General features: G+C 38.8%; 1 protein-coding gene across 1 annotated transcript in view; it reads left to right on the top strand.

The window, feature by feature from the left end:
- Window positions 1-224: 224 nt before the first annotated feature.
- Window positions 225-14,753, top strand: part of DNAH10 (dynein axonemal heavy chain 10) — a 57,056-nt gene continuing 42,527 nt past the window's right edge. Inside the window, 18 exon segments of the mRNA XM_059827474.1 lie at window positions 225-456; window positions 784-891; window positions 2,461-2,606; window positions 3,413-3,518; window positions 3,624-3,739; window positions 4,307-4,454; window positions 5,158-5,312; window positions 6,045-6,275; window positions 6,932-7,122; window positions 7,583-7,781; window positions 8,540-8,734; window positions 9,361-9,531; window positions 10,281-10,457; window positions 10,817-10,990; window positions 11,622-11,791; window positions 12,520-12,671; window positions 13,082-13,246; window positions 13,939-14,146. Of these exon segments, the coding sequence (XP_059683457.1) occupies window positions 225-456; window positions 784-891; window positions 2,461-2,606; window positions 3,413-3,518; window positions 3,624-3,739; window positions 4,307-4,454; window positions 5,158-5,312; window positions 6,045-6,275; window positions 6,932-7,122; window positions 7,583-7,781; window positions 8,540-8,734; window positions 9,361-9,531; window positions 10,281-10,457; window positions 10,817-10,990; window positions 11,622-11,791; window positions 12,520-12,671; window positions 13,082-13,246; window positions 13,939-14,146 (3,044 nt within the window).

Raw genomic sequence — 14,753 nt, 5'->3', positions numbered from 1 at the left:
GTCCCCCCTCGCTTCCCTCGAGGCGGGCTCGGGCCCCGCGGGCAGGCCGGGCCTGAGGTGAAAGAACGCCCGCGCGGGACGGCGGGAACGCGGCGGCGCGAGGCGGGCGTTGGGCGGGCGGCAGCCTCCTGAGGCGGGCGTGGGGCGGGCCGCGGCCGTCGCTCCTCCCTGGCCCGTTGCCGTGACCACCGGGAGGCGTCGGTCGGGCCCTGGGGGTTGCCGCCATGAGCCTGGACGATGTGCGGGTGCAGTGGCTGCGGGACCGAGCGCTCGTCCTCCTGGGGCTGACCGATCCGGCGCCTTTCGAGGAGCTGCTGGACCACGGCGAAGAGGCACGGACTGTGTTGCGCTTTTTCGACCGCGGCGCCGAGGACGGGGAGAATGAGAGTGAGGCAGGCATGGCGCTGCTGCTGCTGCGGGCCGAGCGGTGCAGCGAGGACGGCCAGGAGGCAGTGGGTGAGGCCCCCCGCCGCCTCGACCTGCCGAGCCCCCCCCCAGCACTGCCTTACCCTGAGCCCCTTCACTCTGCCCTTCCCTCCCCAGCCCCCCGTTTCCCCCCAACCCCCAATTTGTCCCATCTCCCAAGTCCTAGCCCCATTACCCCTGTCCTTATCCCTTTCCCTGGCTCTCCATCCCCTGGGCCGTGTCCAGTTTTCCTGAACCCCTTCTATCCCACCCATTTCCATGATCTTTCTCTTCTCTGGTTATGCCTTGGTGGGATTTGCACCATCCCCGCTGCAGAGTGGTTATAGCATGCTTGCCTGCCATTTTGTGTGTGTGCAGACACAGGTGATACAGATGAGTTTGCAGATGAGCAGTAGGAGGAAGGCCCAGATAACCTATTTCCTGAGCAGGTGACTGAAACGGCCTCCTCTGTGGCACTGGAAGGAAGTAGGTGGTTTGAGTGGCCAAAGTGTAGTTGTTGCAGACCATACTGCCATGGCGGCTACATGTGACTAGCTAACGGGGCTCTCTTAAGCAGATCTAGCAGGATCTATAACATCGACAGCTGCTTTTCCAAGGACAGCAGATCTGATTTTGTGGATAGTGTCCTGGGCAGTGTGGCTAATTAATGTTTTCTCAAGAGCTTCTCCCTCAGGATGCTCCTTTGAAAGAAAGCTATCCTAGTTTGGCTCTTTCACCTTTTCCAAACAGACAGAAAGGAAGAGACTGACTGGGATGAACAAAATCAACACACAAACACAGACCTTCCATCCAGTCTTTGTGACATCTTTTACTGGCTTTATAATTTCAGATTTTTAGATGTTAATTTTATTAAAATAAATAGAATGAATATGTTCCCTTTAGTAGGAATGAATTCATTCCCCTGGTCTTAAGAGTTGCAAGCTGTTCTCTTTGTTCTGATGTAGTTTATTAAGGATAAAAGTAGTGGTCCTGTAAAGAGTTCAGATTGGTACAGTACTTTAACCACAGTATTGCAGAGAAGCCTTTCACAAAAAATTGGAAAAAAATAAAGGAAAAGTGATAGAAAAGGTGTCAGAAGAGAGCAATGATTTTCCATGGCTCAGAGATTCAATTCTCTTCTCTGCTGTCAGTATCTCTGTAACTCCTACAAGCTTCTGAAACAGTTACTTGCAGAAGCAAAGAGTCATGGCCTGGTATTTTATAGGCATAAAAGAATTTTGTTCATACTGTGCAAAAAAGATAGGACCAGAAAGTTAAGTGCTGAAGCCTGATATGGGTGTAAGTAGACTAAAGGAATGATACAATTCAACTTCCCACTCTGCACCTCTGAATGGAGGCAGCTGCAATACTGCAGGTTAATGCTCAAAAGCCATAAGACAGGGAAAAGAATTATTGCTTAATAATAATATCAACACACAAAGGGCATGATCTTTCCAGCTGGGGATGCAGCTATGCCTTTTCCACTTCTTTTAAGTGTCCAGAAGCCTGTGCCGAAAGGGGAAGAAGACATGGTGCACCTTCTGAAAGATGGTACAAAATGAAGTTTGAAATTCTTGACTGGCCCTGGCATTCATGCAGTTGTTCCTGTGTTACAGTGTCTTCACCATCACTTCTTCAGCACGACATAACTATAAACATTTTCCACATCACAGATCTGGCACAACAAAACCCTTAATCGTTTGCATTTCCTTTTACAAAGTGGTTTCATCTTGGAAAGTGTTAATCTACTTATTTTGTCATAAAAGATCAATTGCGTTGGAAAATCCTGGTAAGGATATTCTAAATAAAGCCTGGTTACCTGTGGAATGCAGTATAGTCACTTGCATATTTGGATTCAGTTCTTCAGTAATAGTGCTGTCCTATGGGAAAATGTACAGTTAACACCAAGTTTTGATGGCTGGATGTTGAAAGGTGATGCTGAAGGTGGAAGAAAATGCTCAGTCATTTAGTTTGAGAAGAAAATTGGGAAAATCCATGTTCTATGGATGGAATACCTGTTTTTTAATTGAGTTCTCTTGTGTTATTCTTTCTTAGGGATGACTCAGAAAAGCAAGGCATCCCCTATGCAACCTACAGACAGTGAAAGTGTGTCAGGTCACGTATCAACTTTATCTAGTGGGTCTGAATTGAGTAGACTGGAGCAAAGATTTACAGCTGACAGTATGGAACACACACCACAAGTAAGTCTGTTGTATTTCACTCTGTTCTTTTGTGGATATGAAGATGCTGGCTTTCTGATGCAAATGTTTCAGTACAACTGGAAGGCAAATTAAGGAGGTACGGTGCAGAGTAAGTACTTAGAGCAGAACTGAACATTTTACAAGGACAGGAATTTCCATTCAAAACCAATGGCCTGTGGTGTCTCTGACATTGACTGACAAGACATTGCAAAGGAAATTTACTGGACAAAACACTACAATTTTTGGTGAGGAAACGCAGCAGTGAGTTACTCAGGTACCACATTAGCTATTCCCAGAGTTGCTTGTAAAAGAAAAGTTGCAGTTAGAATAATTGCTAGATAAAGACACCATGGGAGGAGCATGTAAGGAACAGTGAACAAAGGCTTTTGTACCTCAAGTCTTCGACCTAATTAGATGGTCAGGATGGAGTCTGGGGTTTCTAACTAAACTTAGTTTATGACTGAGATGCAGGTGGAAGGGGAGTAGGTGCTTGCACATCCTCAGAAAGGCATGGGGGTGTGGGCATTTAAGTGCTTTCTGGTTTCTTATGTTTCAAGCACTAATGCTTTTAGTCCTGTTGGTCTGGAAGTCAATATTGTTTCCAAAGCTGATGATTTTTACTGTCAGCTGAGTGATTTTTTAAATTTTCATTTATGTTAGTAATTTACTTGGACAGCAATGTGAAGATAGTGGAGTTAAACTAATGATTCTGTCCTATTGCTCACACCAGGCAAACATTTTCTTGCTGTTAAAAAACATGGCAGCAAACAGTAATAGTCATATTTCCTTTCTATTTTCTGTTTCAGCTACAAGAACGGAAGGTTGAAAAAGTGTGTTTCTATGTGGCTCTTGATGAAATTCCTGAAGAATTTGTGCCAGATTTTACTGTATATTTTCTGAGAGACACCAAAGGTATGTGCCCTGAATAACTGCAGTCTCAGCATTTTCAGTCTTTGCAGACTTTATGCTTTCTGTTTCAAATAATTAGATTATGCTAATTGTTTATATACTGTTTAGAAAGAGTTACTGAGCCTTACGACCTGACTGAAGCTAATGCGGTTCTTCCTAAAGTGATAAAGTTTGGTGTACTGACTGATGATACTCTTTTGATGCTAAAGAATGCTATCTCACAGGTAAATGTGTTACAGCTTTTATATATGGAGTCTTGAGTGTTTTTATGAGTGATTTGCCTATTTAGTATTCAGCTGACCATATGGACTATGCGTAAGAAATACTAATATTTAATGATTGACCTTCATATGCCAAAGTGAAGTTTTTGTTAATCCTTATTTGATATTTTGTTTCCCAATTTTTTGTAAAAATGTGGAGATGGGCATTATTTCATTGCCTGGCCCTATATGAGAAACATTTAAGAGTGTGACACCAGGTACCTTTATTTTTGTGCTGACAGACTTGTAAAAGCATGCTGGAGCTATTCCCCTGCAGAACTTGAGGCAGAGAGAATGATGCTAAAGAGGTGAAATGGAAGGAGAGGCACTTAAATTAAATTTTAGAACAACATATCCAATGCTTAAGTGAATTGCTAGTAAGCTGACTTGTATTGTTTTCTTTTTTAACATGAACCATCTAATCTACGGTACCTGTTTGGATTACAGGTGTTTTCACCATCTCTCTCCTATAGTCAGCAGCAGACTGAGGAAACTTCCTTTCATCCAGATAGTGAAAACACAGATTCTGAGAAAAGGAATTTACCCGAGACTGAGCTTGCGGAAAAGAAAGAACAGCCTGTGGAATACTGTAATATTCAGATGAGGAATGGGATTCAAATGAACAGGCAAAAATTCTTCAGTGTTACTCAGCAGACTATACAACAAACTGAAGGCGAGTGTTATGCCTGTGCCAGCACTGTGGTGTTTAGAGTACATGACGGTAGAAAGAGGTTCACCTAGGAATGGCTTTATATAGAATAACAAATACATACAGTTTCTGGGGAAGCTCCAGACCTGATTAAAGCTTCTTTTTACTGATAACAGTAGCATTTTTACTGCCCTGAAGCATAGCAGGCAGTGTGGAGAAATGGATGAAATCAGTGATGGTCTTTCAGTCTGGTGTAAGAACAGGAGAGAGGGTAAACATGCCTCATTGCTTACCAATGTTCAGGGGACTCAGGGTCATTACAGGGTATAGAAAGTGGTAGGTCAAATGAGACTTTCATGTGTTGTTTAGCATCCCTTCTCCAACAGGGGCTACTGTCATGCCATTAAGGAGAGCGTAGTGGCCTGCAATAGGCACATTGATAATCTTCTTCAGCAAAGCCCAATCCTAATTCTTAATAGGTAGAGACTGGGTTAAGGCTTGAAAGCTGAGAGCTTTTCATTTATTTCTAGGAATATATCTTTGTTTGCACTGTGTTAACTGTCAAGCAACTGGATGTATTTTGCCATATTCTCAAATAGGCAGGGCAGGTGGTATGTTACCTATCCTCAAGCAGCTAACAAGATGGAAGGCACAAGCCATTTCAGGGATGTTACTTTACCAATGCTGACGGAACAAGACAGTTAATTCTATGTGCCTTTTCTTCCAATAGGAGTTATGAAACTAGAGATGCCAGCTATAAATCTAGATGGAGAAGTGACTGTTCTTGCCACAGTTCCAGAAGTGGTTGAAGCTCTGGAAAGTTGTGCAATGATCTGGCAGAAATTAATAGCTGCAGCTCTAGAGGAACAACTGAAAAAGGTTCCACAGGTAATGTTGCCTGTAACACCAAGCTGCTTTTATTCCCGGAGACATTACTTCATTTCCCCACAAGAATCTCTTTGAATGGCTTGTGCTCATTTTTAATCCGTCTTCATGTTTGATTGTTGGAAAGCCATTTACTAATTGATGTAAAGTAGAACAAAAGTAGTGAGGAACTGTGTGGCTCTGGGAGGTAGAATATAAATAGAATATAAAGTAACTCACTGCAGATCCTACCCACGCAGGGTAACTGTGGAAAACTAAGGCACTTTTGTTATCTGCACTCTTCTAAAGAGCCACGAAATAGTAAAAGCTGCAGTGATTATTTTTTTAAAATAGACGGCTATATTTTTGCTTGAAAAAAGTCAGCTCTCTCAAACAAAAGGAATTCCAATTGTAAGGTTCTGATTCTGCAAACACTTACACATATGACTAATACCATTAAACATACTGAGGGATTTCATGTCTACAAGTTACTTGTGCACAAGCTTCTGCAAGCACGGACTTCCCAGCTCCAACTCAGGGATATACTCCCCATGCACAGTTCCCTTCAGCATGTGTAAAACTCTTTTGATTTCAATGATCATCTTCTGTCTGGGTTTTTTGCATGGTTGAATCATATCAGTTTTTTCTCAGCATACAGCATATTGAAAAGAAGGAACAAATATAGTCCTGGTTATAGGTTTTCACTCTTGCATAATGGTAATTTAGAATTTTTATTTTATTCCACATTACTTGTAGGGTCATGGTCCACTTGCAGAAGTTGACCTCTGGCGTGAAAGAAATGATACTTTAAGTGCTCTCACTGAACAGACAAAGCTTCCAGACGTGCAAAAAGTCGTGGAAATATTACAGGAAGCTGAATCTGAGCATATTGGAGATTTACAGATAGTCTTAAGTGACCTCAGAAAACATCATGTGGAAGCTCTAGATAATGTTAAGTTTCTTTCAACTCTCGAACACCATTTGAAGGTATGTTTTCTTAAGAAAACTTTGTGAAATTTTAACTGTAGTTACCTGCGTTTGGTTTCTCTGTTGATGTAATCACCTCTTGTTTATTTTTTACTTTTTATCAGCAATGAAGATATACTCTAGCTTTTTTATATTTAATAAAAAAAAGGCTTGCTCATTTTATTTGAATTACAGTTGTTCTAATATTTGAAAGCAGAAGCCCAGAGCTGTGAACAGCTTGGTTTGTAAATCACAGCCTTGGGAGAATTTGATAGTACAGCTGAATTGGGGAAAACAAAGATTTCTCTGCTCCGTTTTTGAGGTAGCTTCTATCACTGATTACAGCTGATGTCTCAATTTTTAAGTTTTATTGAAGATCATCCAAACATCCAAATAAAGAGTTGAGCCAAAACCAGTCTTTGGAAATCTTTTACAGAAAAGAGAATATTAATGAGACAGGACCTAAAAAGCATTTTGAGCAATAGATGCAGATTTGTACATCCTTATCTGTGTGTGTTACTTAGGCACCATGGTGTTTCCTTGACTGGGTTATTGATTTAATAATGTGACAGACTCTCCTAATTTCAGGTATCTATAGAATAAATATTGGTTTATAGAATATGTATCTGTATATTTTCATGACATCTTATTCACAATATTTATAATACATTTAATAGAATTTAACATATGGCACTGGGTTTAATGTTGTCTTGGATACAATTCCTTCACTGATGAATGCCCTGAGAATGGTATGGATTATCTCACGGCATTACAACAAGGATGAACGGATGGTACCCCTCATGGAACGAATTGCATGGGAAATTTCAACAAGAGTGTACAAGGTTGTGGATTTACACACACTGTTTAAGTAAGTACTGGATTCCTGTTTAACTAGGCTGTATTTGTTAAAAGCTTTGCTTGTTTTACATGAAGTACAGTAGATAACACTTTCATCAAATAGGTTTCAGCATTTTTCACTATCTGAAGTTGTATTAGAAGGTCAATTAAAAGTCAATTTATTTTGTAATTTTCATAAATTACTGAATCAGCCCTGAAGAAATAGGTGCTTGTCCTCTTTTGTCGTCAAAAGGACATAAATCAATAAAACCAGTAGAATTACAGTGGTAAAAATCAAAATCAGTCCTGAAATAGTATCTCCTTTCAAAATCAGTCACATTGAAAATTAAGACCTCACAGTTATAAGTTTTGCCTAGATCTTGTATAATTAGAAGCTGCTAAACCAGGGTGTATTAATCCAGCTGAGATATCATTTTCTATCTGTAGTCTTTCTGTCTATAGTATCTTAACTGTTTTGTTTTGATTAATAGAGAAGATAGAGCTGCTGCAAAAAAGAAAATAGCAGAAGCCAAAAGCACTCTTGAACAATGGAAGAAATGTTATTTTGCTGTTCGTGCCCAAATTGAAGCATCAGGAAGAGAGCAACACTGGGAATTTGACCGAAAACGTTTATTTGAAAAAACAGATTATATGACTTCAGTCTGTCAAGACCTGTATGATATTTTGCAGGTAGTAATATAGACAATAAAAAAAGGGATTGCGTGATTAGTGTCTTATTCTGTAGAGGAGATTCTTTTGTATTGTATTGTTGAAATATTAACAGCCTTTAGTTTTGTGAGTGGTTTTGTGTTTAAGACCTGACCAGTGCCTTTGATTCCAACAAAGTTGCACTTAGCGCTTGAGACGAAATAACTCTTCTCAAGGTACTGACTGAGGAAAGATACTACTGTGTACATTGCTGTTATCAACATACAGACTTGTAACAACTGTTTCACAGATCTGCAATTTTCATGGGTTGCTAGCTTAATGATATAATTTTAGATAAAATAACCATTTAAGTATACTATAATATAAAAATTGACCATATATGAATCAGTATATCAATTGCAGGATAACATATGAATGGAGAGATGCTATGTTTAGGCTAATTTAAGTCAGGGTAACTAATGATATTAGTGGTCCATCAATGGTCAGATGCTATAGACTGTTTATGTAAAAACTGCATTTGTGAAAAGTGGAATAAAAAGGAATAATAACTGAGTATTATCTGTTTTAACAACTGAAGTGTTGGGCCTGTAGAGTTCTTTTTCCGTAAAGCTACTTACTGTCTTGTGTAGAACCATACGAAATGTAATTCACAGCACAAATGGATCATTCTCTGAGCTGTTCTTATTTTTTAGAGGAAGTATGATCAGAAAGATGTGTTAAATGGCAGAAAAAAACCCATTAAAAATAAAGCTTTGTGTTATGTTCTTCTGAATTAACAGGTCATTGAAGAGTTTTACAATATATTTGGTCCTGAACTGAAAGCTGTCACAGGAGATCCAAAGCGTGTTGATGATCTAGTGAGAGGAGTAAAGGGACTAACTAGTCCTATGGAAGAACTGACTTTTGACCCTTTTAGCATCAAAAGTGCATGTGACTGGAAATTAATTATGGAAGAATTTAGAGAAGGAGTTTCAGTAAGTACCATATACTGTGAATTCCCCCCCCATTACTTCCTATATGTAAATTCCTTCTAGAATATCAGCATTTTCATTTAAAGAAAATGTAAGTTTGCCAAAGAAAGGAATATATGAATAAATACATAAATAAAAATGTGAGGAATTTGACCAATTTTTTAAGTCAGTATTCTGTTTCCGAGTTGTTTTTGTTTATAGTTTTATCTTGAAAATGGTGACAGACACTTGTTGTTCATTGGCAGAATTGCTACAGCATGAACAGAGGCTACGTATGACTGCTCTGTACTCATGTGCTGACATGTCTCAACCATGTCCTACAAAGAAGTAAAACTTCCTTTTCTGGATTCATTCAGTCCTTCAACCCTCAGCTAAGAATACCCACAAAGTACAAATTGTTACAATGTTTTTTGTGATGTATATACCTGCTCAGCAGACACATTAATTAACATTAATTTCCTGCAGCTTATTGGAAAGCCATCAGTTTGTTAGCAATTTATAAGACAAAAAATAGCAAAAATATGCTTGACCACTATTATAAAAAAGTATTTTAATTTTGCGTTCCTTTCTTGGTTTTGCAAGATGAGTCTCTAAGTGATAGGATTTCTTGCCGTTCTTCCCTTGTTTAGGTTATTGAAGAAGAGACCAAAAACTTTATTGATGAATCTTTCAAGACTCTTCGATCAGCAGAAGCTGCATTTGACATGCTGTTAAACTTCAAACACATCCGCTCTCGTGAAACTGTTAATAAGCAAATGATGCTGAAGTTCAATGATGTTTTGGACCAATACTGTAAAGAGGTATTTAATTTAAGGATTTCTTATGTAGTACATGAAGCTCTTTACCTAATGGAAACCATAAATCTGTGTATATGTCTAAATACCTGCATAGTGTCATTTACTAGCTGAAAGACTGACAAGTTTTACAAAATAAACATAATAATTGCTCTCACTTTTTTGGAGCTTATCGGAGAAATAGTATGGTTAATTTGCTGAAATGGATGTGCGTACCTGTATATGTGTGGCACTGTAGGGGAACCGAAAGGTATTTGCATGTGCTCTGAATGCAACAAGGCTTGTGGCTATTCCTTTACCTTGTCAACAGCCGTTCAACGGTAGTCTTTCCTGAGAAGGAAGGACTCTTTCACACCCTATAGCTTTCTTGTGATGGACAACAAGTTCATGGTATGACCAAAAGGTGTCAGAGATCAACCGTGAAGGCAGAAATAATTTCTGACATGTTGAAGCCTGTATGTTGGAAAGCTTTTAATGTCATAGCATTTTTCTTGATATTTCAAAGAACCTTGATTTTAATGATAAAATGTAATCTGACCAAAACCACTGCCACAATAGCAGTTCCACAAGATATCAAAAGGAAGACATTGTCTGTAATGCAATTAATACAAACAAGAGATGCATAAAAAAAATTAAATTGTTTTTATCCCGCTTCTGGAATTAGCTTCAGAGCTTGTGCTTTATACAAGGTTAGATACTGACCATGGACAAGCAAGTGGAGAAATGATTCTTTGCAATATTTTATTCTTGTCTAGGTCGAAAATGTTAAGCAAATCTTTATTCAGAACCTCAAGGATCCACCTTTGTACAAGAATCATCCTCCAATGGCTGGAGCAATATACTGGTCCCGATCTCTTTTCTATCGGATCAAACACACTATTATTCGATTTCACGAAGTAGAGGAGTTGCTTGCTAGTGAACGTGGAAAGGAAGTATGTCAGTTCTTTTCATATTTAATGAAGGAAGAAATACTTTCTTCACACCCTTCTTCTAAAGATGTGGAAGTACTCTTATGTGAGGTGAAATTCCAAGAATGTCTTTGCACACAGCAAGCCATGTCTGATGTGAAAAGCTGAGTGGGACCTTCCCACTGTTTCCCCGAGAGACAGTGACAAAATCAATGACAGAATTCAAGAGCCTGAATTCTCCATTGCCTGCATTAATTACAAGGCATTACTTGCCCTCTCATCTAATAAAAATTAGAAACCATATTAAGACACCATGTTAAGATAGGTTAGTTGAACGTTTCTCATGGTCTTTAAAATGAGTTATACAGAATTTTCCTTTCTAGGTAAAACAAATATATCTTCAAGTGGCCAAGAGGATGAAAGAGTATGAAGACCAAAAATACAATCAGTGGAGAGATGGGACAAAACAGATACTCCCACTGTTACTGAAAAATACTCTGCTGACTGTCATCACCGGTGGGGCTGCAACCCATGTTAATCCAGAGACTTTTGAGCAGGTGAGATATAGGAAGATAGTATTCCAGACTTCTCTGTGGGGGAGAACTGAAACTTATCTGATGATCAGTGAGATTTTTCTAAGAATAATATTTTAAACAGTTTTTGAAAGAAAAATGTCAGAAGTTCTGAGTTCAGAATTGTTTGCGGTCCTTTATAAGACATAGTTGCTGAAAGACCTGGCAAATAGATGAATGTTGTTTCTTTATGTGTTCTTCTGTGCTGTAATTCCTGTTAATTTTTGTTTTTTGGTGCAAGATCTTTTGGACTTTACAACTAAACTTGGGACTGAAGTTAGGTAGAGGGAGGTTACCAGCAGAGATCATGCAGAATCCTGTTCTGACTTAACTTTTGTCTGACTATGAACTTCCACTGGGATTTCTGTTGTAAACGGTTGCAGCAGTACGTAAACAGAGGTGATTTGCTTTCACTGAAGAGGTAGTCGTGTATAATTTCTGAAACTAGAACACTGAGGCTGCTATCGAATTTTAAAGGCATTTCCACAAGCTCTGAATGTCAGCCATTCTGACTTTTACCTACTGCCTTATCAAATGTCTCTGAGAGCTAACCTTTTCCTTGCATTCTAACGGTTTGGTGTTCCTCTCCTTTCTGCTGCTCTTTCTTGTGTTGTAGAGCTCTGTAACAGAGGAGCCTGTCACCACAAAGAAAAGTCTCCGCTTCATAGTTAATTTTTCTCCCATACTCCAAGAGATTATCACTGAAACAAAGTACATGGAACAACTAGGGTTTCCAGTCCCAGAAATAGCAAGATATGTGGCATTACAGGAAGACAAGTATCTTAGGTAAGGCTGTAACAGAATATCTGTTCACATACAGACTTACAGCAGTGTTTCAAGTGATTTCACTCCAAACCCGAATGGGCCCTGAGTCATCAAATTTTGGAAATATGAGAGCTCTTAGTGATTTTTTTTTTAAGGGTAAAATTACTAATGGCCATGTTGCACTAATAAGCTTTTCTCTGGCGCTGTCTGCATTCTTTACCCTGTAGGACTATGTTATACAAATTAACATCTCATCAAAATCTGAGGCAAAACAAGGAAAGTAATTTGTTTTGCAATGAATCATTAGTGCCAGTTAGATTTCAGCTCACATTTAAACTCACTGCTGCTTTCTTCTTGTACAGCCTTGGATAAGTCACCAAATTATCACAGGCATTTAGCACACAGGTGTGCTGATAAGAGCCCTAACTGGATTTTAAAGTTCACCTGTTGAGTTCACTTATGTGCTTCAAACTGAGGCTGTCTTAAAACTTTTTCTGAGTTGAGGCAGGAGAGGTTTGTCTAGCTACTACTGGGGGCATATGAAATTTTTCTGTTGTTTTAATTAGGAAATGAATTACATTTATAATCAATACCTATTCAGTGGGGTTTTTTGCCAATTTTGCTTTATATGCGAGTCTGAACGGAATGATAGAAGTGATCTGCTCTTTGATCTGAGTTCAGAGCTGTATTTCCAGAAAATCATTATTTTTACGCTTTTTTGTTGATGTTGTGTTTCTTACACTCCTTAGGTATACAAATAGATTGAAAAACATGCTGGATCGCTATCACAAGTTAATGGGAACACTGAGTGAAGCAGAAATGAAACTTCTTGATGACCATATTAAAGAACTCTGGACAGTATTCAAATCAGGGCACAGAAGACTCAGTTGGAACTCCTTAGGTAATGGAGATACTATTTTAAAATGGCCTTAGATACTGATTCTCAGTTAAAAAAATGTCTTCAATTCTGCAATCTACTTTTTATGTCATATGACAGCAATGTATCCCTAAATGGTACATCTCATTGCCATAGTCAGGGTCAGAATAGTAGGTTAGACAAACTCTGATACAGGAGGGTATTTCTTATGTTTTTGTTATATTTAAAATACTGAGTGGAAATGGATAGAGGCCCTAAGATAACAGCTGTAAGGCAGCTAGATGAAGGATTAGGTGACAAATCATCTAATTATCTTTCTGCAGAGAACCAGTTCATTCTCAGAGATAAGACACATCTGGTTGTGGCAATTTTGATGCATTGGTGAAATATTTGTTAAAAGAAAAAAAAACCAAATGGTTGTGATTTATTTCAAGGTATTGGTGACTTTATTGTCCGATGTACACAAGCCATCAGGAAGTTTGAATCACTTGTCCATCAGATTCATAACAATTCTGAAGACATAAGCAACAAACTTCTGTTCATAGAATCAACAAATCTCTTTAAGTTTCCGCTTTCAAAAAATGGTGATGAACTTCCTGGTAAGTCTTACATTTTCATTTATAAGCTCTGTGATATTTTATTTTGCTCTGTCCGCTACTTTGTGTTTTTAGTTGCTACAATCAACCCTTTTAATTGTTACCAAAACTAGTTGCAGTAGTATTTCATGGTGTAACAGAGGAAGCGCAAGCAGAGCTTCAGTACCCTAAAGCTGATGGTGTCAGTGAGAGAAACGTGAAGATGAGTGTGCAAATAGATCATTTGACTTGTGTCTACCTTGCTTTTGATCTCTTTCCCCTTAGCTTTCCCTTGATTTCCTTATTATTCTTGTATGCAATAGTGTAGCCTTAAAGCTGCAGTCTGCGTGGAGTGTCAGCTCCCTTCTGGGCCATCTGAACTGAACTGGTTTCCTCAGATGGGAATTGCAGTGAGGTGATTGTCTCCTAGGTCTCCCTGTCACTTGAGTTAGTGTGTGATGGATCAAATTTCTTTCAACACTTTGTAAGTCTTAAAAAGGTTACTTTGACATCTAATGGTTGCTATTAAATAATTGAATCAATATAAAACCAGAGAGCTGAAATATTAACAAATGAAGTATTAAGAAGTGAAGGTATTTTTTATCAGTATACAAGATCAATTTCATGTTCACAAATAAAGCCCAGCTAGTTATTCCAGTATGCAAGTCTGTTAGGTCTTTTGCAGTTAATAATGCTATTTTTTGTATCTTTTGCAGAAGCGAAAGATTTTTTTGAGTATGTTAAGTGTGAAAGAGCAAAAGATGTGGCACACATGGTTAGAAAGTATTCTGCAATTCGACAATTGCTAATAAAAGTGGAAGGACGAGTTGCCAATACGAACAGTGGCAAATCTCCAAAATTAACTTCCTATTATGCATACTGGGAAAATAGGATTTATCAGGGGTTGACACAGTTAATTGTGAAGTAAGTAAATTGTTTGCTTTAGTGGATTTTTGGTCTTTCATCTTCAGGTTTTTCTGGATCTGTTGATCAGTATGTATACTGATACTCTGAACACCTCAGTGGTCTGCAGTTTGAGACAGATTTGTATGGGTACTGTTTTTTCCTGCAAAGAATGGAGAACTGATAATGAGGTACAGAAGAAACCCAAATTCTGAGAAAACGGATATTGGCGTGTTGTTGGCAGAAGAGAGAAATAAGATCCATTTTCTGCAGTGTGTGTAGTTGCATATTCCTGCTTTATTTTTAAAATCAAGGTTTTGTTTTACTAAAGAATACAATTTTGACAACTTGGTGTCTGGGTGCCAGATGCATCCCTGTAATGCAGGAGACACCAGTACAAGAACAAAGGTTTGTTGGATTTTACTTTACCTGTTCTGCAGCAGCTGGGGCCAAGGAGGTTCCTGTAGCAAGATATTATAAAGGCTTATATTATAAGCAAGATATTATTACAATAGAGCATTGCAGGGTTATAAAAGCTTCTCAGCCATCTCTTCTTCTCATGATTCATGTCTTTGTAATCTGGTCCATGCTCAGCTGACTTCATTGTGCTTTCTTGGCTGGACTCTTG

Source organism: Gavia stellata, chromosome 21 (assembly GCF_030936135.1).
Source record: "Gavia stellata isolate bGavSte3 chromosome 21, bGavSte3.hap2, whole genome shotgun sequence".
In the NCBI taxonomy this organism is placed as follows: domain Eukaryota; kingdom Metazoa; phylum Chordata; class Aves; order Gaviiformes; family Gaviidae; genus Gavia; species Gavia stellata.
The sequence above is the reverse complement of the archived record's forward strand: the minus strand, read 5'-3'. Positions and strand labels throughout refer to the sequence as shown.